General features: G+C 53.3%; 1 protein-coding gene across 1 annotated transcript in view; it reads right to left on the bottom strand.

The window, feature by feature from the left end:
- Positions 1 to 25,375, bottom strand: part of HCN4 (hyperpolarization activated cyclic nucleotide gated potassium channel 4) — a 110,764-nt gene that overhangs the window by 24,092 nt on the left and 61,297 nt on the right. The window contains exons 3-4 of the mRNA XM_071441881.1: positions 20,847 to 21,008; positions 10,387 to 10,605 (exon numbers count right to left, since the gene is read on the bottom strand). Of these exons, the coding sequence (XP_071297982.1) occupies positions 10,387 to 10,605; positions 20,847 to 21,008 (381 nt within the window). The remainder of the gene's footprint in view (positions 1 to 10,386; positions 10,606 to 20,846; positions 21,009 to 25,375) is intronic.

The following is a 25,375-nucleotide window of genomic DNA, read 5'->3' as shown; positions in this document are numbered from 1 at the left end:
CAGCTCTCCCTTGTGCAGAGATGGGGTCAGAATTGAAAGCATCAACCCCTTCTTTCCATGCCTGAGAAACTGAGGATTCATTGGGGTTTTCCCCCTTCCCTTGGAGCTGCTGAAGGCCCCACTCTTGTGGGGTCAGGCAGGTGATGGCACACTCAGCTGGCCCTCTCTAGAGCCACTTGGTGTCCCTTTGCTGCCTTCCAGCCATGGCCAGGCCCCCCTGACAGTGCCTTCCCTTCCTCCCTCCTCCTCCTCTCTGCTCAGCCTCCCATCGTCTCCCTGTCCCCAGCCTGACCTGTGCTCAGAGCTTAGTGGCCTCTCTGAGTTCAACTAAAAACGCTCATTTAGGAATTATTTCAATCTCTCTGAAGGCAATCGAGCCCATTTAAATCCCAGCTCATTTTCTTAAGTCTGTTTTTCCTCAAATAGCCCTTGAAGGAGGTATTAATATATCAAAAGGAAACCATTCAGCTGAGGATTTTTGCTCCTCTAGCTGGTCACTTTCCCTCCTTTCTACCAAAGCTCTGACACTCACAGCCCAAAGAGAACTGAGTATTTTTAACTCCTTCCATGCCCTCAATATCCATCAGGGATAAATCACTGAACAGGCTCAACCCTGCCCCAGTTCTGAAGGTGAAAACCACCAAGCACAGGGGGGATTATTGGGGTGTCCTGTGCAGGGCTCCATGATCCCTGAGGGTCCCTTCCAACCCTGCCCATTCCATGATTCTGGCACTGCTTGGATCCTTCCAGGATTAGCCTGAGATCACTGTGGCACTGGGTTTAATCCCACTCACAAATATCTCCACATCTGGAGCCCACAGAAGTCACCAGAGCTGCACCTGTGGAAGGAGCAGGAGGCTCCAGAGGAGCATTTCAGCTCAGGGAAGGACCCCTAGGAGCCACCCTGAGCAGTGCTGGGCTCTCCAAGGGGAGCAGTGCTCCACAGGGGGAAGATCAGCTCATGGGATCCCCACATGCAGCCTGCTGACAGCACACAGTGCAATCTTTGGTTTATTTTCCCTGGTCTCTGATTAGGAGTCGAAGAGTGCAGCTCCCCAGCATTCAGGAATCATCAAACCCAAGGAAATGCTGACTTCTGGAGTTTTTTCTCTCTTAAGCCATTCATATTCCTACCCTCAGGATCTATTCTATGCTACAGCTTACTCATGGTCATTCTCATGGAGTCACAGGAGGGGTTTAAGGAACAACAGAAGTTCTGTGACAAAAAACCTGGCAGCTCCCTCCATTCTGCAAGAGCTTTGTGTGATGTCCTGCTTGTGAGCCTTTCCAAAGGCTGCATTCATTGATTCCTGTACCATGGCCCTGGCTCACTGTGCTCATTTTGTCAGATTTCCACCAGAAAATGACTTTTAAGTGTCACCTCCTGGGAAACCTGCAACACTTTCCCTTACTGCACAGTACCTTGGGGAATTATCTCACCCAGGCTCAGGCTCCTGATCTCCTGCTGTGGTACAGACAATTCCTGGAGCTTTTCTCCCACTTCCTGTCCACACTCCTTGCACTGGGGATGGCTGTGAGTTGCCTCCCCTCGGTCCCATCAGCTCCTGTTCAGGCAGGGATTTTGGACAATCCCATTCCTGTTCAAGCAGGGATTTTGGAGAATCCCATTCCTGGGCTGGGAGATGGCAGTGGGCTGAGCAGGACCAAGAATGAGCTCCTGTTCATGCAGGGATTCTGGAGAATCCCGGTCCTATTCAAGCAGGGATTTTGGACAGTCCCATTCCTGTTCAGACAGGGATTTTGGAGAACCCCATTCCTGTTCAGACAGGGATTTTGGAGAACCCCATTCCTGTTCAAGCAGGGATTTTGGACAGTCCCATTCCTGTTCAGACAGGGATTTTGGACAGTCCCATTCCTGTCCAAGCAGGGATTTTGGAGAACCCCATTCCTGTTCAGGCAGAGATTTTGGACAGCCCCATTCCTGTTCAGACAGGGATTTTGGAGAACCCCATTCCTGTTCAGGCAGAGATTTTGGACAGCCCCATTCCTGTTCAGACAGGGATTTTGGACAGTCCCATTCCTGTTCAGGCAGGGATTTTGGAGAACCCCATTCCTGTTCAGGCAGAGATTTTGGACAGTCCCATTCCTGTTCAGGCAGGGATTTTGGAGAACCCCATTCCTCTTCAGGCAGAGATTGTGGACAGTCCCATTCCTGTTCAAGCAGGGATTTTGGACAATCCCATTCCTGTTCAGGCAGAGATTTTGGGCAGTCCCATTCCTGTTCAAGCAGGGATTTTGGACAGTCCCATTCCTCTTCAGGCAGAGATTTTGGACAATCCCACTCCTGTTCAGGCAGGGATTTTGGACAGTCCCATTCCTGGGCAGGGATTTTGGACAGTCCCATTCCTGTTCAGGCAGGGATTTTGGACAGTCCCATTCCTGGGCTGGAAGGTGGCAGTGGCTGAGCAGGATCAATAATGAGCCTGAGGAAACCCCTGTTTGCCTCTGACCATCTCTGCTGCTCAGGGCTCTGAGGAAGGCAAATGCAGGAGCTGTGGGACAAATCCCTGTGCAGGAAATGTTGTGGTCTAAGGTCTAATCCTGTGCATGCCAAGGGAATGCAATATGGACAAACTCACATCAGGGCTATGGAACAGCCTGGTTTCCCTGGGAATGGCCCTGAAGGGAATGCCTGGCTGGGCTGGAGAGGCCACCTCCTGCCAGAGGGCACCAGGCCAGCACAGGGCACTTCTGGCCATGGTCAATTCATCTGTAGAAGTATCCCAGAACATTGTGGAGATGTCAGGTCACTGGAGCCAAACATCCAGAATGGGACAGGGCAAAGGGACCAGCAATACTCTGTGCAGAAGAGCACAAGGGGGGAATGAGGCGAGATGTGCCCCCAAAGGCTGGAGATGGGGACAGGGGAGCAGGGGCTGTGTGCAGTGAGGGACCAGCACTGCTGGGAGCAGCAGGACAGATGGCCCTGGGGGAGGCTCTGTGCTGCAGCATCAGCTCTTCAGTTATTCATTTATTTATCTATCTATTTATCTATTTATTTATGTACAGCTCCAGTGCCAACATTCATTCCCAGACTGATACTGAAGCCTGAAACCCCTCCCTGGGGTGGAAGAGCTGCCAAGGCAGGGATGTTCCCTTGCCATGACAACACAGGCAGGTGCCACATGGTGGTCACAGGGCAGAAGGACCTGTCTGCCTCCCAGGCCCAGGGTGGAGATGTCACAATCTGAGCTTAACCCCACTGTTTCTGCCATGTTTTACAGCCTCACAGTGAGCCTGCTCTCAGGAATGGGTCAACCATTAAACTAAGTTGAAGTCCACCAGTTTAAGACATATCCTCCTGCAAGAGCAGGAACTGCTCAACCCTGGTCTGGTTAAGGCACTTTGCACCTCAAGACATTCTGAAACATTTCTGTTTTATAACCAAGCCAGGATTCTTTCAGGGAAAGGATTAAACAAACCTAAACCAACTGACACAATTTCTGAGTTTCTGGCTGACATGAACACCCCATTACCTGTTTCTTGCATTCTTTTGGCTCTGCAAAGCAGGCAGAACCCCCTGACTGCAGAAAAGCCCTGACACAATCACTGGAGCCATCATTTATCAGCCTTGTTATCAGCCCAGGCTGCTTTGATTGACAGTAGTGTGGGACACAGCAGTGCTCAGGCCATCTCTGCACAGAGGGAACAAAAACCCAGTGCTGGCATGACAGGATAAAGGCAGGCTCTCCAAACTTTTTCCAATTAGGAAATTTGATTACATTTTGCATTTGATTAAGTGCTGCAAACACCTTTAATTTCTGGAGTGCTGCACTCCCTGCCCTCTCCTTCACACGCATTACCCAAGGAGTGAATGAGCTCTGCAGCTCCCCTGACCTCCACCCTGGGTGCTGGCTCAGGAGGAGACTCCTCCAGAATGCCTGTGAGCTCAGGGAATGTGGGGACAGTCCCTGGGAACTTCCTGCTGACCAATCCTCTCAGGAGTGTCCCTTCCAACCCTGCCCAGAGTGGCAGAGCATGTGAAGCTCCCCCTGGCAGCTCAGTGGCAGGGAGCTGTGGCAGTGTGTGCCCACTGCAGGCTCCCAGAGCAGCTGCCAGAGCCACCACAGTGTGTCTGTGCCCACCACAGCTCCAGCAAAGGGTTAATGAGCTCTGGGGGCCGGTGCCAAGCTTGTGGGATTATCCAGGAAGGATCTGTGCCCCCAGTTCCCTGCACAGGGAGGGACTCCAGCTCCTGCCCACTGACAAAGCAGATCTGGGATTCCCATGCCAGGGGCTGGATCTGCATCTGGGCACTCAGCAACACCTGAAAGCTTTTCCTCCAGTCAATTTGTCTAAATATTCTGAGGTTAAAGGGATTCTGGAACTCTGCAGCACCCTGGAGCTGTGAGTTCCACAGTTTCCTCATGGACCATAAAAAAGCCCAAATCACTCTTTAAACTTGTTGCTAATAAAACTATTATTTTACTATTAAACTAAAACTATTCTTTTCCTATTATTAGACTGGTGTCCAAGAAGGAGCAAGGACTGCCTGAGCCCCAGGACAGGTCCCCAGCTCTCAGAGCAGTGGGCAGGCCAAGGGCACTGTCTGGATTTTCCCCCAACAAATCCTGGTCTGGCATCCCCAACGGGGATAGAACATTCCAGTTGTTTTATTTCAGCCTTTGCCATGACTAAACCTTCCCCAGTTTCTCTCTGCTGAGTTCAGGGTGCTGAGAGAAGGGCTGAAATGTTCCAGCTGCACAATGAAGTGCTTGGACAGGCAGAGCAGGGATCAGCTGTGGGCTGTGCAGAGGTGTGAGGAGCTGAGGGGTGCTGGCAGTGCTCTCTCTGCAGGGCTTCTGAAGTGATTCCCTCTTCAGTGTCCCCCTGCAATCCTGCTGCAGAGACACTGCTGGGTAACACTTCTGATCTAAATATGGTAAAGACCTTGGCCATGCTTGAAAGTTCTGCTTTAAAAACAAAAGGAACCCTTGAACATGAGGATTTCCATAGGAGCATTATTGGGGTGCCACTGTGAAGCTGCCCTGGGGGAGCCCAGGCAAAGAGGCTGTGAAGAGCCCAGTGACAAGGGAAAGTGCAAGGCCCTACCCAGAGCCAAGAGGTATTTTAAGAACAAGAGGAACTGCATGGACTGCTCAGGGAGGAGGAGGAGTGGGGAGAGCAGATCCTGAGGGGAGAGGAGGCTCTGGAAGGAGAGACTGGGGCTTCAGTGGGCTCTGCAGTGCTGACAGCAGCAAGCCCTGCCTCTCAGTGATGCCTCAGGCTTTGGGGTTTATATTTTCAGATTCTGTGCTGCTTTAGTGGGTGGGGCTGGGCTTCATGTTAGGGGATGGTGAGCTCTGCACAGAGCAGGGAGACAAAACAATTCCTGCTCCAGCTGGGGACCAAGGACAAAGGATCCAAATCTCAGGCCCAAGGGCATAAACAATGTGGGCTGGAGAGAGAAAACAAGAAGGATGGGACTGCATGGGCTGGAGCTGTAATTGGACAATTAACTCCAATATGCAAATAGACCAAAACTTATAAAAGTCTGAGACCCCATGACCTGTGGTCCATTTTGTGGCCATTTTGGGTTGTGCTGCCCAAGGTGGATCCTTTGAGGATATCCTTTTAATAAATCCCTCCTTTATTCTTTAGCTCAGTCCAGTCTCTGTTCTAGGTCAGCCTGCACAAGGCATCAGCAGCAGTCCCTGCTCTGGGTGTTCTGGGGAGCTGAGCCTCCCTGCACCCACTGGGATGGGAGAGTGACCCTGATTGGGATAGATGAGTGATGCCATGGCTGACTCTCACAATTAAAAGGTAAATATCATGTATATGTTTTAAGAGAAGTTTTACAGATTTATAGTTAAATTTCACTCCCCTTGTGTTGTTATCAGGGGTGGCCTGGGTTGGGACATTTGGGAGGGTCAGCTCCTTACTGTGGCAGCTCCTGAGCTCCAATCAAGATGTCAGGAAGTGATCTCCACCACTGGGCAGATGGACAGAATTCTAGGGGAACCAAAGGGTTAAAAGGCAAAACCTCCATTGTGTGGATGAGCACATGGTGGGAAAAATCCTCTGCTCCTGGTGCTGTAATATTTTCTCTATTCAGTCTTCTGTTGTATTTTTGATAAGGTTTTAATAAACCTTTTCAATTTTTGGAAGTGAGCATCATTTCTCACAATGGGGGCTGAGCATCCCTGCCCTGCTCCAAGGAGCTGCAGAGAGCAGCACCATCACCCTCCCCACCCTCAAGGTTACAGAGCCCTGGGGAGGAGGAGAGGGTGACTTGACAGAAATACTAATCCAGCTGAGCTGCAGGATTAGGGAAAGAAATTATTAGGAGAACCTGCAAAAAGCATGGAAATAACAGGCATATCTGGCTAGCTTATTCCTCTCCTGGGCAGGGAACAGTCTCCCTCTGATGTGAGCCTGGGGGGGGGAATTCTGCAGCCAGTGATGAATAAAGGCTGGAGCTGATCCATGAACAGCTGCAGAGGGTCCTGTACCCCTGCTCCTGTCCTTGACCCCCTTCACCTGCACCTGCACCAGCTCTGGCACTCATGGGCTCAAAAATAATCTCTTTCAACCCACTGATGTGACAGAAAATGAATGTGGGAGAAGAGATGAGGCTCTGGGGAGCCAGGAAGGTGTGCCCAGCTGAGCACAGGGCCAGGGAGCCCTGGGTGAGAACAGGCTCAGCTCTTGGTCAGAGCTGTCCCATCCATTCAGGTACAACACCACAGTGCTCAACAGCACCTGGGGACATTGTTCTGGCAGAATCCCTCAGGAAGGAGCTGTGGTGGTGGTGTCTCATGTGCAGGAAACATGCAGGATACTGTGGAGTTAAACTCCAGGTGAGGTTAAGAGGGAAGATCAGCTCCTGACCCTGCTGCTGACTCTGTGACCATGGGAAACTCTGTTGGGACAGACAGGTCCCTCCTCCCTTTGCCTCTGGGGCTGGAGGTCAAACAGTCCCTTCAGAGAGCCCCATCCAAAGAGCTGCTCCCATCTGGAGGCCAGGGCTGGCCCTGCACCATGGCTGTGCCCCCTGCATGGGCTGGGAGGGCTCTGTGCCACAGGGGACAGGTACCCAGGAACCTCAGCACCTCCCTGGCCAATTCCCCATGGATCCACCCAGCCCTGCCTTGCACAACCAGCACAGCATGAAGTGAGAGGTCCAGGAGGAGATTCTGACAGGAGAGGGATTGAATATCCCAGTGTTCAGAGAATCCAAGGCAGAGCGAGACAAGCCTGCTCCTGAAGCCAACAGACAGCACAGCTTGGCTTTTATTCCTCTTTTCCAAAGCCCTGCTTGTCCAAGGGAAGAAGCAGTGGGTTGGCAGAAGTCTGGACAATCTGAAACCTCCCCAAAACCCCACTCCTGAACCTTGTCCTGAGAGTCCTGCACAGCAGAGCCTCCCAGGGCAGTTCCAGCTGTAACCTGCTCTCCTGTTTGTGTTTGTGCTGTTCCTCTCCCTCTCCACGGTGTCCCTTTCCTTGGCCACTCCCAGCACAGCTCCCCAGGCCCCTGCAGGCTGGGCTGTGCTGAGGGACAGGCAGAGCCCACAGGGTGCTCAGCAGAGGTCTCTCAATTGCTGCTGGCTTCTACCAATCAACCTCCAAACTTGTTGAGATTCTCTGTCTAATCTGCTTCAGCAGACACTTTGTCCCAGGAGGACTGAACTAAATTGAGTTGCAGGGCTGCAAATCACGCAGCAGCCTCATTTTAATCATGGCTATTCAAGTGCTAAGGAATGCACAAAGTAAATACATATTTGTTTTTAGGCCATCACTTGTCCCATTTGCAAGAGGAAAATGAATGCACTCAATCCCTGAGGCTTTGATCCTCACAGGATAACTTGGGAGATGAACCTGCCACAGGAAATACACCCTTGGTTCAACCCTCTCCCCTCTGTCACAGCTCCTCTCCTGGGTCTGTTAACCCTCTCACTCACATCCCCACGTTCTAATGAGGCTTTCACACTCCTCACTGTCCCTGCCACCCTCTCTGCAGTCCCTGCTGCCTTCCTGGGCACTGATTTTCCTGAGCTCTGCCTGGGATCCAAGTGCCAGGCTCAAGCTGTGCCCTTGTGTGAGCACAGGCTGGAGGCAGAGCCTGGAGTGCCCAGTGCTGCAGGTGCAGGGCTGGCTGTGCCAGGCTGCCCAGGTGGTTGGCTTTGCAGATCAGTCCTTGACTTCTGTGCTACTTCAAACACATTTGAATAAATACTCTGCATCCTGAGATTTGATCAGCCTGCACTCCCAGTGCTGCAGTGTCCTTCTCTTTGGCGTGCCCTGCTCTCTGTGGGGATCAGCCTGGCTCAGCTGTGACACAGAGCTAAAACTCTGGATGCTCTGGATGCATGCCAGGCCTCCACACTCTTCTCCTGGGCATTCCCCCTCCTTTAGCTCTAGCTGTGGTTTGGGATCTTCCCTATGCTCCAAGCATGAGTCAACCTCTGGTCTCCTTTGCTCTCCCTCTCTGCCCTGCTCTTCTCCCTTTGGAATTCCTGTGTCCCAAACCTGTTCCAAGGTCATCCCACCTCCTCCCTGAACTTAAAATTCACCTGAGCAGGGCCTGCTGGTCACAGTTTCCCCATTTGAGTCACAGCTCCCCTCTCACTAAACTGCACCTGGCAGGGTCGGAATAGGAACAATTCCTCTTCCTAATCTCCAGCTCAAAGACCCACAAGACCCAGGCCATAAAACCTCCCCAGCCCCATAACTGAGGGCAGCTGCATTTTTTGGATGCCCTGCCCAGCTCCCAGATTCAGTGACTGTGGCAGTCTGATCAGATGTGACATTTCTGGCTGTGCCCTCCATTCTGCAGTCCAACAATGGTGCCATTAATTCCACAGCTACCTGGGGAACCTGCTCTGAGCTCTGAGCCTTGATCTGGGCTTTGGGGGCTGTTCTGCAGCTTCACTCAGAGCACTGGAGTGAATAATCTGGATACTTTCAAAGAGAGCACTTGCTAAACAAAAGCTGCACATTCTGGAACATTCACTTGGGGTTTGAAACAAGATGTGGGAAAGGAAGAAGTGACTTAAAATTTTAGGTACTGGTGACATTGATAACGTGGTGTACAATGACAGGCAGAGACAACAACAACCATCTCCCTGCCCTGCTGTAAACTGATCCTGCTGCTGTTTCCTGCTGAGGGGTGTGGGAGTGGATGGATGGGGATGAGGGGGAATGGAACAGCGCCCTGGCCTCTCACACTGACAGTGCTGGCTCCCTCCTCACTGCAAGGAAACCACTCTGGGCTGCCTGTGCATATCACAGAGACCACCCTGGGCAGCACAGAGACCACCCCAGGCTCCCTCTGGGCAGCACAGAGAACACCCTGGGCTCCCCGCAGACAGCAGAAAGACCACCCCATCCTCCCTCTGGACAGCACAGAGACCACCCTGGGCTCCCTCTGGATATCACAGAGACCACCCCGGGCAGCACAGAGACCACCCCATCCTCCCTCTGGACAGCACAGAGACCACCCTGGCCTCCTTCCAGGTATCACAGAGACCAGCCTGGCCTCTCTCTAGATATCACAAAGACCACCCTGGGCTCCCTCTGGATATCACAAAGACCACCCTGGGCTCCCTCTGGATATCACAGAGACCACCCTGGGCTCCCTCTGGACAGCAGAGAGACCACCCCAGCCTCCCCCCACACAGCAAGGAAACCACCCCAGGCTCCCTCCTCACAGCAAGAGAACCACCCTGGACTCCCTCTGGATATCACAGAGACCACCCTGGGCTCTCCCCAGACAGCACAGAGACCACCCCATCCTCCCTCTGGATAGCACAGAGACCACCCTGGGCTCCCTCTGGATAGCACAGAGACCATCCCGGGATCCTCTCAGACAGCACAAAGACCAGCCCAGGCTCCCCCCAAACAGCACAGAGACCATCCTGGGCTCCCCCCCAACCAGCACAGAGACCACCCTGGGCTCCCCCCAGAGAGCACAGAGACCACCCTGGGCTCCCCCCAGAGAGCACAGAGACCAGCCCAGGCTCTCCCCAGACAGCATAGAGACCACCCTGGGCTCCCCCCCGAGAGCACAGAGACCACCCTGGGCTCCCCCCAGACATCACAGAGACCACCCTGGGCTCCCCCCAGATATCACAGAGACCACCCTGGGCTCCCCCCAGACATCACAGAGACCACCCTGGGCTCCCCCCAGAGAGCACAGAGACCACCCTGGGCTCCCCCCAGAGCGCACAGCGAGCACCCTGGGCTCTCCCCAGACAGCACAGAGACCACCCTGGGCTCCCCCCCCAACACAGCACAGAGACCACCCTGGGCTCCCCCCAGAGAGCACAGAGACCACCCTGGGCTCCCCCCAGACATCACAGAGACCACCCTGGGCTCCCCCCAGAGCGCACAGCGAGCAGCCCACCCCAGCAGGGCTGTCCTTACCTTCTCCTGGTACTGGCGGCGCGAGGAGTCCAGGGACTGGATGAGGGCGGTGGCATGGCCGATGAACATGGCGTAGCAGGTGGCCCCCACGATCATGCTGAGCATGGTGAGCCACACGTCCGACATCCCCACCGGCGCCTGCTGCCCGTAGCCGATGCACAGCATGTGGCTCATGGCCTTGAACAGGGCGTACGAGTACTGCTTGCCCCAGGAGTCGTTCTGCAGGGACAGGGCACAGCTTCAGCACACTGACAGGGCTAGGGGGCAGGAAAGCACCCCTGGCACTGCACCCCAAAATCCCTGTTGGAGGCACTTTGATGTGTTACACAGGATATATAATTCTTAGGTAGCTTGGAGGGATGGGGGGTCTTTGAAAGCAAGGAGGGATATGGAGTCTCAAGCCTCAAATCCCTCAGAGCCCCCATAACTCCCATATCCCTCACTGAGCCCCTACATCTCAATGCCCCCATAGCCCCATAACTCCCAGATCTCTGAGACCCTACACCTCAATGCCCTCAGAGCCCCCATAACTCCTGTATCCCTCACTGAGCCTCAACATCTCAATGCCCCCATAGCCCCATAATTCCCAGATCTCTGAGACCCTACACCTCAAACCCCTCAATGCCCCCATAACTCCCATATCCCTCACTGAGCCCCTACACCTCAATGCCCCCATAACTCCTGTATCCCTCACTGAGCCCCTACACCTCAATGCCCTCAGAGCCCCCATAACTCCTGTATCCCTCACTAATACCCTACACCTCAATGCCCTCAACTGCACCCAAAAATCCCTGTTGGAGGCACCTCAACACAAGAAATTTACTCTTTGTTACACAAGAAATTTAATTTCAGAGCCCTCACGGCCCAACAAGCCCAGCTCAGTCCATTTGGAAAAATAAGCCCAGATCCCAGATCTGAGATCACCACTTTGGCCCTGGTTTTTAGAGACTCCATGTGCTTTTCCCAGCAGGGAAGGCAGCCAGAGTACCCCGCTGGTAACCTGGGATAAACCCAGATGATGCACTGGGAGATTTTCACAATGACCCACAAGTGGGAGAGGGAACTGAAGCAAATCATTTCCACCCCTGGGAAATGGACTTGAACTGAGAACTGAAACAGAGAGCCTGAGCAAGGCTGCCAGCAGCAGGACCTGAGAGTGAGGAAAATCACTGCCCAGCAATTTAGGAAATGGCCAAGGTCTCTGGTCATTACCTGGAGAGATGAGAAGGGCAGAAAATGAAGTTGGTAATGTCTGGACAGCAAGTTCTTCTCAGTGCAAAACTGGGCTTTTTCAGAGAGCTGAGGAACTACAAATGGTTTCATTTGAGAGCAGCAACATCCTGCCAGGAGAGAGTGCTGAGACACCTTGTGCTCTCCACTGCAGCTCACACAGGCACACCTCAGCATGGCACAGAGAGAAAAACCAGCACAAGTTTCCTGGTGGGACAGCACTCAGGCTTAGCCTGAGCTCATGGAACAGCTCGAGGTGCATTTGCCATCCTGTGGGTATTATCTGCCAGCAAGTTCTTGCTGTGAAACCTCGACAAGTAACTGCTCTGGCATCACACATGGCTCCTACAAGGATGTGAAAATGCCTCTGCTGGGTGACAGCACTGGGCATTGCTCAGCTGATCCCTGCTCCTGGGAGGGCCAAGGTTATGGATGGAGCTCTGCAGGCACATCTGCTGTGGCAGCCTGGAAGGTCACTGCACAGGCCTGCTGCTGGCTTGCCAATAAACAAGGAGTTCTCCTGTGACCTCCATCCAGAGCACCAGTGGCCAGCAGTGCTGGGAGCTCTGGAGCTCACTGGGCACCTCCTGGAGGTGTCTCATCACAGTCATGGGGATGGCTGATGACCTCCCTGCAGGCAGCTCTCAGTGCCACTGATGCCCATGGAAACTTCTCATGGACCTTACAGGGAGCAAACAGTGACAGAACTGGCTGGGAGCTGGGCACAGGGCTAGAACCTCTGCCCAGGGCTGATGCTGGGTTAGGAGATAAGCACATGGACAAAGGCAGCTGATAGCATTACCTGGCCAGATTCAGTTTCATTATGCAAGCCAGGCCTGATTCCCACTGCAGCAAGAAGGGCAAAGCCACACAAGTGACAGCAGAGCTGACAAGGGAGCAGTGGCACAGCCACAGCCCAGCAGGGACTGCTCCTGCTGCTGGTGCCAGCCTGTCTGGGCTCACCTCCCAACAGAGCAGGAACCTGGAAAAACCACCCTGCAGCCAAGAGAGAGGGGCCAGAGACAAAGTGGCCATTGGTGACTGCTGCTGGCTGTGCCCTTGGCTCGTGTGTGAGGAGCCCAAAGGAGCTGCACACAGGACAGGACAGGGCACAGGGAGTTTGTCCCCTGGCCAGGGCACAGGAAGGGTCTGGCCACAGGAGCTGCCAGAGGAGTGAGGCCAAAGGAGTGACCCCTCCTGCTCCTGTGCCTCAAGGCTGGGCTCTGAGCCTGGCCAAGAAGGGCTGGGTGACTGCAGGTTTTGTGGCATTTTTGGTTTCCACCCCCAGGTTTTGTGGCATTTTTGGTTTCCAATCCCAGGTTTTGTGGCATTTTTGGTTTCCACCCCCAGGTTTTGTGGCATTTTTGGTTTCTACCCCCAGGTTTTGTGGCAATTTTTGGTTTCCACCCCCAGGTTTTGTGGCATTTTTGGTTTCCACCCCCAGGTTTTGTGGCATTTTTGGTTTCCAATCCCAGGTTTTGTGGCATTTTTGGTTTCCACCCCCAGGTTTTGTGGCATTTTTGGTTTCTACCCCCAGGTTTTGTGGCAATTTTTGGTTTCCACCCCCAGGTTTTGTGGCATTTTTGGTTTCCACCCCCAGGTTTTGTGGCATTTTCCAGAGCCACTTGTGCTCTGTGTGGGCACCAGGCCTTCCACAGAGCTGCCACAGGCATCCTGCCCTTCCAGGAGCCCCCTTCCCTCAGCCCTGCACTCCTGGCACTCTGAGGCCATGGTCCTGCACTCAGGGCATGGCAGCTGCTGTGACTTCCCTGGCTTTAGCCCATGCATTGTCCCTCATGCTGAGGCAGCAGCAGGCAGCTGTCACATTTGGCCACTCTGCTTAAGATGCTGCATCCCTGCAAAGGTGGGAGCTCATTGCCAGTGCTGTGGAGTCTCACAGTCCATGGTGTGGGGCACAGGGAGCAGTGCAGCTGCCCTGTCCCATCCCTTGCTGAAGGAATTCCTTCCCCATTCCTCTCTGGCTGCTGCAGGGATGCTGCTGCCCTCTGAGTTCAGTGTGGCAGTAGTTTAACAGGGCAGCACAGACCTGAGAGCAGGGACAAAGGAAGCTGAGGGAAATCCAAAGGGAATCTGGGCAGACAGAGCAGTGATAGCTGAGCTGGAAAACAGGCTGCCAGGCTCTTTAGTGGCTGTGAACATCTGGGTACCAGGCAGGCTGGAGGTTTAAAAGCCATTCTTCCAGCAACTGAGGAGTGCTGTTTACAAGGAAGCTTGCCAGTGTTTTGTAGGAATTAGTCATCCAAAACTCTGACATCCAGCATGCAGAGCCCCTGCAGCCTGCACAGAACTCCCTGGGAATTGCACAGCTCTGAGCCCCAGCAGCAGCAGGGCTCCTGTGAGGACAGGCTGAGGGTGCCAGACTGAGGGATGGCTGAGGGATGACAGATTTGGGGGGGTGGGAGCTGCAGGAAAACACAGAGCTTTCCAAACAAACCCTGAGCTCTGCTGGGAGAGCACATCAAGGACTGCTCAGAGAGAGGCACTCCTGTGAAGGGGAAGCCTTTCAGAGCAATTATCTTCAGGGTACCAAGTGTGAAGAGCACTGGATGCTCTGTGATGATTCTTCACTTACAGGTCCTGGTACCTCTTTAGCTTTCAGGTTTTTTGTTTTCCCCAGGATGAGCAGACAGGTCAAGCCCTCAGTACTTTAGGCCAGGCTAGAAGAGGTTCCAGATGCAGTGTGGCCACGGGTTTATCAGCACCAGGTGTCTCACACTGCCACAGCTCATTGCTGTAAGAGCCATACCCTATCTAACACCCACCTACACCAGCCCCCACTGCAGCACCACTCCACAGACACTGGAGTGGCTAAAATGGCCCATTAGGGCAGGGAAATGAGGCCTTAAACTGCAGGGGGAAAATGACTCCTCGTTAAGCAAATCCCAAAGCATGCAAAAGCAGAGCTACAGCTCTGTGCCTGCTCACAGTCAAGAGGGGGTTATCTCAGAGGCACCAAGAGACTCTGCAAAAGGCAGTGAAATGACTTTGAAGCAGTTTCTGACTGGGTTGTTTTTAACATCCACACTGGCAGTGCTGGAAGGGCTTCTCTGGCATTAGAGTCTGGCCTGCTCAGATCCACCTTTGAATACTTGGAGGCACTTCCCTGGAACACTTCAAAGGCACTGCTGGGTTCTGTAGTACCTTACAGAAGCACCTGGAGGCAAACTGTGGTGTCTGACAGAGTATTTTGGTTCTGATGTACATGTGAGTGTGTGTGCTTGAATCCTCCCTGGAGAGGAGGAGTGAGATGAGTAAAGACATGGAGAAGTACTGGAAGTTCTTGGGATAGGGGTGTAATCCTATCATGGAGGTGATGAATCTTCTTGCCCTGCAGCATGGAAATGAGGGCTGGTTTTATGGAGTGCCAAGTGGGAAACCCCAGAGCAGAGGAAGAGCAGCACCAGCTTTGTCACAGACAAAGTCCCCAAAGAAAAATGTTATGCCTGACTTACACCATTAACACTTGGAGAACCCAGGAGCTGTCTCAGACCATCCCTGCTCACCTCTGGAACTGCTGGGCTGGGAAAACACCCCTCCAGATCCAGCTGAAAGGGTGGGAGTAGTGAGGAACACATGGAGATGACAGGTTAAACTTCACTTTGGACAGAACCTGCCTGTTCTGGGCTTGTTTCCAAGGGAAGCTCACATGGGCTCCACCTGACAGCAGGGATCTTCTCTGAGTGCCCCAGTCCCAGTGGTCCCAGGCAGCCTTTCCTGGAGCCCTCCCAAGCACCCTGTGCTCCTGGAGATCCAGAGCTGGGCACCCACACCTTGCCTGGGCATGGTACCTGTACCCAGGGCTGTGCACAGAGTGCTTCTGCCTCCTTTCCATCCCTGCTGCTGTGCCCATCTCATGCTGCTCCCAGCTGGCCTTCCTGGGCAGTCCTGGAGTGCCTGGCACCCTGCCTTCCCTGGAAAGGTCAATATTCCCAGTTATGGGCTGCTCTGCCCTGCCCATCCTGCTTTGGACTGGTTCTGGCCCCAGATGAGGAGGGCACTCCCAGTGCCTGTCACCCTGGGCTCCATGTTCCCACCCCATGGAGCAGCCCTGCTCCTGACAGCTGTTCTAGAACATGGAATCTCCTATAGGTTCCTGTGCCTGTCACCCTCAGCTCCAGGATCCCACCCCATGGAGCAGCCCTGCTCCTGACAGCTGTGCTAGAACATGGAATCTCCCTCAGATTCCTGTGCCTGTCACCCTCAGCTCCAGGATCCCACCCCATGGGAGCAGCCCTGCTCCTGACAGCTGTTCTAGAACATGGAATCTCCCTCAGATTCCTGTGCCTGTCACTCTGGGCTCCATGTTCCCACCCCATGGGAGCAGCCCTGCTCCTGACAGCTGTTCTAGAACATGGAATCTCCCTCAGATTCCTGTGCCTGTCACCCTCAGCTCCATGTTCCCACCCCATGGAGCAGCCCTGCTCCAGCTGCTCCTGACAGCTGTTCTAGAACATGGAATCTCCCTCAGATTCCTGTGCCTGTCACCCTCAGCTCCAGGATCCCACCCCATGGGAGCAGCCCTGCTCCTGACAGCTGTGCTAGAACATGGAATCTCCCTGATTCCTGTGCCTGCCACCCTGGGCTCCATGTTCCCACCCCATGGGAGCAGCCCTGCTCCTGACAGCTGTTCTAGAACATGGAATCTGCTGCAGGTTCCTGTGCCTGCTGAGGGAGAGCAGGAGGGCTGGGCTGGCCCAGAGGCTCGGGGGGAGCTGGGAATCACAGCAGATCCATGCAGGATTGCTCTCTCCCACACTCTGCAGCCATTCCTCTTGCCCCTTTCCATCAGCAGCCCCCAGCAGGGAGCAGGGAGGAGCAGAGCCCCACGGGGATGTGCTCTGGTGGAGGGGAGGCTGAGCAGGGTTTGCTGCCCTGCCCTCAGGGATCTCTGCCCTCTCTGCAGGGTGTGTGGGGTCAGCACAGCACCCAGGGGAGGAGGCCACGTGTGCCCAGCAGCTTTCAGGGCTCAGCAGAGTTCACATCTCTGGGAGAGGAGCTGCCAGGTCAGCTCTGGGGGAGCAGCACGCACTCTGCAGCTGACTCACCAGTGTTTGCAGTTTTTAATAAAATGCACGGCAGGAAAGCTAATGCTGAAGCCCCTGGGACTGGGACTCAGCAATTAATACTGCAAACATCCTGCCCTGCAGCTCCAGGAGCAGCCAGACACCCACTGCTTCCATGGCTGCTGAAATGGAACATGAGGCATGTGGAAAACACCCAGAGGAACCAGACTCGGCGATTTATCGGGGCTCTGAGATGATTTTGGCAACACCAGACCCTTCACAAATCCCCTGGATGAGGATCAAACCTTTAGGAAGCAGATGGGAGGTGATCAATCTTCTTTCCCTGCAGCATGGAAATGAGGGCTGGTTTTACAGAGTGCCAAGTGGTGGGAAACCCCAGAGCAGAGGAGGAGCAGCACCAACACACTCACAGACAGAGCCTCCAAAGCATCTGGACCTCACTCCCAGCTCCCCTTGGCTGCAGCAGCTCCAGAAGATTCCCCTTTTCCCCAAATGTCTGGCTCCTGTGTGCAATCAGGGCAGCCATGCTGCACACAAGGATATTTATTTATCTCCTCAGAGCTCCCACCAGGCTGGTACAGAACGTCCCAAAATCCCTGGCACAGAGGCCACCCTGGCCTCTCCCCTCCCAGCTGTGTCCATCACACAGAGCCATGCTGGAACCTTCCATCCACATCCTGCCACCAAAGCCTGAGAAGAGCCCAGAGCTCCAGTTCCTTGTTTCCTGCCTCCTTGGCCTCTCTCAATACTCCCCTCCAGATCAGATGTAAATTGTTTCACTGATATTGCCTCCCACATCCACTGCTGGTCCCAGTGACATGCCTGCAAATCTTCTCAGGAGAATAAAGGACATTACTGGGAGAAAAACACCTTTTTTTTTCCCAAAGAACTACTGCACTCTTTGTTAAATATTCTAATCCCATGCTATTTTGGAGTTGGCATATTCCTGAACAGCTTCTGGAGTGGAAGCCCCCTGAACTCTAGGTGGGGCATCTCTCCAGTTCTTCATCCACTTTCCTGAAGCTCCATTTTCAGAGATAATGATTTTTTTTTTCACTTCTTTTAAGTGGAACAAAAAAAAAAAGAAAAAAAAAAAGGTGATTTAGCTGCAGGGAAGAAGCAGAAAAAAAATCTCCCAAGGCAAGTTTAATTCCCAGCTTCAGAGGCTCTCAAGGCTGGGAAGACAAGGCTGCAGCATGAGGAAAGCTCTGCTCTGGAGAGGAGCTCCCTCCCCTGCCCTCCTGGAGCCTGCTGAGCATTCCTGCCTCTGCAATGCATCCTCCACCCTCTCCCCAGCCTTGCTGCTGGGATTTGCCTCTTTTCTTCCTCTGTCCCATGTCCTGCCACTTTTGCAGAGCCTTCCCTTTGACTACAGCTGGCAGCTTCAAGCCCAGCCTGCACCTCTGCCCTGAGGGATGGATGGGGAGAGCCAGGAGCTGCTGCTGCCATCACAGCCAAACGTTGGGGTGAGGGAATTGTGCTCCAAATCTGCTGCTCTGAAGCCATCCTGCCATGGCCAAGGCACCCCCAGGAGGGGGATGAGGCCACCTGCACCTCTGAGCTCCCTGGCATGAGGAGCTGAGTGTCCTCCTGGCCCTGAGCAGCACAATGGGGCCCCAATCTCTGACTGCTCCTGCCACATAAATAAAGAAAAGGCAGCATGGGGAAGCCCAGGCAGCTGCTGCACAGTTGTTGTTCTGCTGGAGATAAGCAGAGGGTTCCAGGCTCCAGAACTGCCAGTCTGGCAGCAGCAGGAAGAGAACCATTATTGCAGAGAGGAGAAATGAATAAATAAACAGCAAACAGATGACTTTTCCATGGATGCTCACTCCTCCAGGCACAGGCAGCCTGTGCCCACAGCCGTGCATGTGGGAGGCACGGCAGGCTGGCACATCTTTGATACATTTTACATTTGTTCTGTTCTTCCCCAGTGCTTGATTATTTCCTTTATTCAAGAAGAAATTGGCTGGGGGAATCTGGAGGTTAAGAACTGTAGTAACAGGCAATTTTTTAAGCTTTGTCAGTTTTTGCTGCTTAATCAACTGGACATTGTCCCTTTGAATAAAAGCTCCTGGATTCTCAGCAAGATGGTTGAAAGGTACCATGAATTCGCCCTGCCTTTGCCATATGGTGTCCAAGTCCCTCCCAGCAACAGCAGGGCACAGCTTGGGATGGCACTGGGCAGCCTGGCTCCTCATCCCGTGACCCTGGCTCACTCCAGGGTGCTGGGTCACACCGACCCTTCCAGGGGGCATGGGGCAAAGGGACCAGCAATGGCAATTATGGATCAGCCCCGGCCCTGTCTCTGGGACTCCACATACTCAGATTCCAGCGGGAAGCAGCTTCCATGCCTGCTCCTTGCTGCTACGTGCCAGGAGAGGGAGCCTGGCTCCTGCCATCTGCGGCTCTGCCGGGGCCGGTCCTGCTCCGAGTCTCGGGACTGTCCCTGCAGGACCTGCCCCCAAACCCCGGCACTGTGTCCCTGCAGGACCTGCCCCCAAACCCCGGCACTGTCCCTGCAGGACCTGCCCCCAAACCCCGGCACTGTGTCCCTGCAGGACCTGCCCCCAAACCCCGACACTGTCCCTGCAGGACCTGCCCCCAAACCCCGGCACTGTGTTCCTGCAGGACCTGCCCCCAAACCCCGGCACTGTGTCCCTGCAGGACCTGCCTCCCTGTCCCGCACTGTGTCCCTGCAGGATCTGCCCCCAAACCCGGCACTGTCCCTGCAGGACCTGCCTCCCTGTCCCGGCGCTGTGTCCCTGCAGGACCTGTCCCCAAACCCCGGCACTGTGTCCCTGCAGGACCTGCCCCCAAACCCGGCACTGTCCCTGCAGGACCTGCCTCCCTGTCCCGGCGCTGTGTCCCTGCAGGACCTGTCCCCAAACCCCGGCACTGTGTCCCTGCAGGACCTGCCCCCAAACCCGGCACTGTCCCTGCAGGATCTGCCTCCCTGTCCCGGCGCTGTGTCCCTGCAGGACCTGCCCCCAAACCCCGGCACTGTCCCTGCAGGACCTGTCCCCAAACCCCGGCACTGTGTCCCTGCAGGACCTGCCCCCAAATCCCGGCACTGTGTCCCTGCAGGATCTGCCTCCCTGTCCCACACTGTGTCCCTGCAGGACCTGCCTCCCTGTCCCGGCGCTGTGTCCCTGCAGGACCTGCCCGAAACCCCGGCACTGTGTCCCTGCAGGACCTGCCTCCCTGTCCCGCATTGTGTCCCTGCAGGACCTGCCTCCCTGTCCCGCACTGTGTCCCTGCAGGACCTGCCTCCATGCCCACAGCCCCGGGAAGCGGCGGGACGGCCCCGGGGGATGAAAGGAGGAACGGGAAGCTGGGGGATGGCAGTGGGTGCTGCAGGGGGGCCACCCAGGGGCTGCGTTTAGGGCTGAGAGGTGCCATGGGGAGCATGGATGGCACGTGGGATGCTCCAGAGGGGAGACCCTGCCCACCATCTCGGAGCAGGTTATTTGTATTTAATTCTTTATATATAAATCTATATGTGTATATATCTATGTGTATATGTGTGTATATATATGTATATGTGTATATATATGTATATCTATATATATGTATATAACCTATAATATATAATATACAATAGAAATATATATTTTATATATGTTATCTATATATGTATAGATATGTATAGATATATGTACACATATACATATATACATATACACATATATATAAAATATATAAATAACATATATAAAATATGTTTATATTGTATATTATATATTATAGGTTATATACTAAATACTAGATATATATTAATTATATATTATATACTATCTACTACATACTATATATTATATTATTTATTTCTATTTCTATATTATATATTATGTATTATATTTGTATAATATTATATTATATATTATATTTTAATTTTATTATATATTACATTTTATATTATATATAAAATATATAATAATATATATAGTATGTTTAATATATACTATATATTTTATATAAATATATAGTATTTTATATATGTTTTGTTATTTATATATATTTATTTTTAATTATTTATTACGAGCTGATCAAGGGAATGAAATACACAACACCTGGCATCGGCCTCACTCTTTGGGAAGATGAAGAGTGGAAACAGGGGGAAAAGATAAAACAGGGAAGAAAGGAGGAAACACAAGCAGGTCCAAGTGCTCCCTGGCCAGCACTCACCACCATGCGGTTGAGGGACACCCAGCAGTCGTCGGGGAAGTCCTGCAGCATGGGCACCAGGAACTGCAGGCAGCCGTCCCAGTGGCACAGCAGCAGCATCATCCCGATGAGATTGACGATCCTCACCACGGCGCTGGCCAGGTCGTAGGTCATGTGGAAGATCTGCGGGCACACAGGGCCAGGTGAGACAGCAGCTCCCCCAAACAGTCCCCAGAGTCATTGCACACAGTGTCAGGCTCCAGAACCCTGCTGAAGGGACAGACAACTGCAGCAGCTCAGCTCAGGCACAGTGTGCAAGCAGAACCTGCTGAAAAACCAAAATACAGAGCTAGGCAAACAGAACCAGCTGAGAAACAGCTTAAAAACCAAAATACAAACTCCTCATCAGTCACCCCTCCTATAGGAATGTGCCTCTTGTTGACAGTGACAAAACTATCCCCTGTACCCTTAAAAAGGAAAGAAGCTCAGAAGTTTCTGTCCTCGATTAGGTGAAAAATGCATCTCATAGGCCTGGGGGACTTCACCTCACACTTAAGGATAGCCAATGGGACAGGAGCCAAAAAGTCCCACCTGAGCAACTTACTAGAAAAAGAAGAGAATAAAGAAACAAATGGTTTTTGTGAGGTGTTTCACCAGGGGCAAGAACCTCTTGCGCCTAGATCAGCTTTTCTCTGTAAAGAGTTTATTATTTTGCCTTTTATTAAACATTTTTCTTTGCAACACTGCAACAGAAGCCACCCTGCTCATTTTATGCCTCCAAAGGTAGCTGAGCTATCTTGGGTGAGAAATAAACCTCTAAGAGCTTATGAGATCTGGCTCGTGGAGGCTCCTATTACTGCTGCCCTGCACCTTTGCCTTCTAATTTGCCATTAAAAGCTCCATAACTCCTTCTATAAAACAAGCTGGTTGCAAATATTTCTGGACCATCAGCCACTCCTCAGGAATCAACTCTACAATTCCATTTTTTAGCTGCAATGCCCTTCTTTGCTTTCTGTTCTTGCTGGATATGTGTTCCACAGTGACCCATGGTGGCAGCTGCCTTTGTGCTGGGTGTCAGCTGCAGTCTCTGCATGAATCAAATGCAACAAGGAACGGCCTCCAACTCAGCAGAGGCTTCTGGAAGAGGATCTGATTCATCTTTTTTCTTGTACTCCTCGTGTTCTGCTGCTACACTCCTGCCCAGGTGAGCAAGGAAAAGAGAACCATGGTTTTCCTCATCTCTCAGTTCTTCACGTGGAAAATAAAGCTGCAAACACAACTTTCTTACAGGTCAGAAGTGACACAGCCCCTGATCCAGGGGGGTTCAGGTGGCATCACCTTCCAAGGGACATGAGTGTCAGGGTGGTTTGTGACACAGGGGACAGGCTGTGTGATGTGTGCCCAAATCCATACACCTCCTGGCTTCTCCAACAGGAACAATCCTGCTCCTCCCCTCACCATGGCACCGTGTGCCTGCCACCTTTGCCCACACCCCACATCAGCCTCTCATCCCACAGGAAGGCAGCTCAACAGCTAAAACAGCAGGAAACCTTTGTTATCAGCAAAGCAATCACACTTTCCCAGCTGGAATTGCTGCTCCAAATGGAGCTGGCTGTCCAGCTGGAATGTCTGGGTCACACGCCCACAGCGATGCCCATGCACCCAAGCCTTGCCAGGAGGGAGCACAAGGATGCTGGAATCCAGAAGGATGAATGATTTGGATAACTGCTGCTAACTCCATTATTTCCCTGCATCCAGGCTGGAGGCCACACTGCCAGTGTGAGAAAGGCCATTTGAGTGATCTTTCAGGGCTGAAAAGAAGAATATCTCCAAAATCCAGCATGAAAGGCTGTTCTAGGAAATCCAGCTCTCACTGCTGACTCAATAGGTCAGTATGAAAGCTGAGCACATAATTCATACAGAATAATTCCTCCTGGTTTGCTCTGTTTTCCTCCCCCTGCAGAAATGATCATTCTCATTTAGATAACCCAGAGCGAATCCATCCTGTTGGAATGAGAGCCCGGAGCTGTGCTTTTAATGAAGCTGGAGCAGCAGTTTGCAGAAGGATCTTTTGTGCCACCAGGGTTTTTCTGTGCTAATGACTTTTCCTCTCACACCTCCGGGTGTTTTTCAAAGAGCTCCAGCCCTGCTGTAACCCAGGGAGCTCCAGCCAGGGGCAGGGAGAAGCCCTGTCAGACTGACAAAGGATGTGCCTTCCTTCCTTTGATAGATGAAAAGCAGACAGTGAAGAGCCCGAGGGCATGGATGGCCCAGGGAACAGGTGATGGACACGGAGCTTCTGAGAGGAGGGTTGGGATCCATCCTAGTCAGGCTTCATTTGGTGCATGCAGAGAGAGGAGAGGGTGGATTCAGCTCCTATTCTGCACCTTGGGATCCAGACTGGAGCACCAGAGCCACTGGATGGGAACAGATCCCTGAGGGTGACACATCTGGGCTGTGGCACCTGAGAAGGAGCTCAGGGATTCCCAGAAGTAATTATGGTTATGAACTGCAAATGTCTGAGCTGCAGGTGAGACAACTCTAATTCCAAATGTCTCAGGAGTTCCCAGCTCCTGCCCACTCCTTGGAATACATCTGCATTCCCATGCAGGAGAAAAGCAGGAGCAGTCCTGCTGCAGGAATAACTGTGAAGGGCTGGGAACAAACTCCTGCCACTGAGAAGCTCCCACTGCAAAGAGGAGCTGGTGTCACAGGGAATTCTGTCCCAGCTGTTGCAGTGTCCTCCAGCACTTCCTTGGCTCACCAGGGAGAGGAGGGCCAGGAACATTCCAGAAGAGCTCGGAGGAACACGAGGTGTGACTGCAACTTCTCTGGTTTCCATCAGGAACACTCAGGACTTTGTGTCCTGCTGTAACACAACCCAGGCTGGGTCCCAGAGCATCACAGCTCTTTCCACCCCAGCACTGCCTGTGCTTCCTGACTTTCTGCTGCTTGCACTGGGAAAAAGGGAGCCAGGAGAAGAGCAGAGCATGGATTGCCATTTAAAGGATATTCCTGGATAGAGAATATCCCTGGTTTTTTGACAGACCAAAACAAGCTCTGGCTTCAGCATCCCTGCTACAAAATCAGCTCTGTCCTTCCAGCCAAAGTTCACCTTGCAATTCTTGTGGAAAGGACAGCTTGGGAAAGTGGGAGGACCAAAACTTCCCTCCAAAAGTCGTTTCTGGTTATGTAAGAGCTCAGTCTCAGAAACTCCACCGAGCTATGGGGATCCTATCAGGAGCAGACTGAAATCCTGTCAGCCCCAAGTGCCTGTGCAGGCCTCCTCCATCTGGGCTGCAGCAGCATTCCTCCAAACTCAGCACCTGAGCTGGAAGGAACCAAGGCCACCTTGGAGAAGTGGGGCCTGCCTCTGGCAATGGCTCCAGTCAAGGCTGGGAGGTTAATTAGGCCTGCTGGTCTGTGCTGGCACAAGGCTCAGGTGCTGTCCAAACCACAGACACCACCATCCTTCTGCTCCAGCTGGGGCCACCACCATCCCTCTGCTCCAGCTGGGGCCACCACAGTCCCTTTGCTCCAGCTGGGGCCACCACCATCCCTCTGCTCCAGCTGGGGCCACCACAGTCCCTTTGCTCCAGCTGGGGCCACCACCATCCCTCTGCTCCAGCTGGGGACACCACAGTCCCTCTGCTCCAGGCTGGTCACCACAATCCTTTGGCTCCAGCTGGGGCCACCACAGTCCCTTTGCTCCAGCTGGGGCCACCACCATCCCTCTGCTCCAGCTGGGGCCACCACCATCCTTCTGCTCCAGCTGGGGCCACCACAGTCCCTTTGCTCCAGCTGGGGCCACCACAGTCCCTTTGCTCCAGCTGGGGCCACCACCATCCTTCTGCTCCAGCTGGGGCCACCACAGTCCCTCTGCTCCAGGCTGGTCACCACAATCCTTTGGCTCCAGCTGGGGCCACCACAGTCCCTCTGCCCCAGGCTGGTCACCACAGTCCCTCTGCTCCAGCTGGGGCCCTGGGGTTGCCCTGTCCATGGGGACATCCTGGGGCAGTGCTGGGCAGGGCAGCAGCTGCTCCAGGCACACCCTGCCAGGGCCAGCCCTTGGCACAGCTGGGCTGGAATCTGACTGCACATCTGGGCTTGGGTCTGCACATCTGGGCTTGGGTCTGACTGCACATCCCTGCTGGGATCTGACTGCACATCCCTGCTGGGATTTGACTGCACATCCCTGCTGGCTTCTCACCCTCTGGAGATGCTGTGCCTGGAGCCAAGGGGCTTTCCCAGGCCTTTGGGGGCCCTGATGCAGAGCCACCCCAGTGATCCTGGCTGAGGCAGGGTGAGCCAGCAGATCTGAGTGCTGGCTCTGGCAGGGCTCACTGCCATCCATGGGGCCCCTGAACAGATTCTGCTCCACAGGAAAGCATTGAAACTGCTTGTTGCCCTTCACTACTGCACTGCCAACGTGGCAGGAATTCTGTAGCTCCACATCCTGCCTGGTCCCGAGCCAGTGCTGGTGTCTGTGCCCACACCATGGTTAATATACAACTGTGATAAATCCCCTGGGGATAATCAAGGAGCTGACA

Source organism: Agelaius tricolor, unplaced genomic scaffold (genome assembly GCF_023055355.1).
Source record: "Agelaius tricolor isolate 1412-34295 unplaced genomic scaffold, bAgeTri1.0.p SCAF_16, whole genome shotgun sequence".
In the NCBI taxonomy this organism is placed as follows: domain Eukaryota; kingdom Metazoa; phylum Chordata; class Aves; order Passeriformes; family Icteridae; genus Agelaius; species Agelaius tricolor.
Note: the sequence above shows the minus strand (reverse complement) of the source record. Positions and strands in the feature narration are given on the sequence as shown.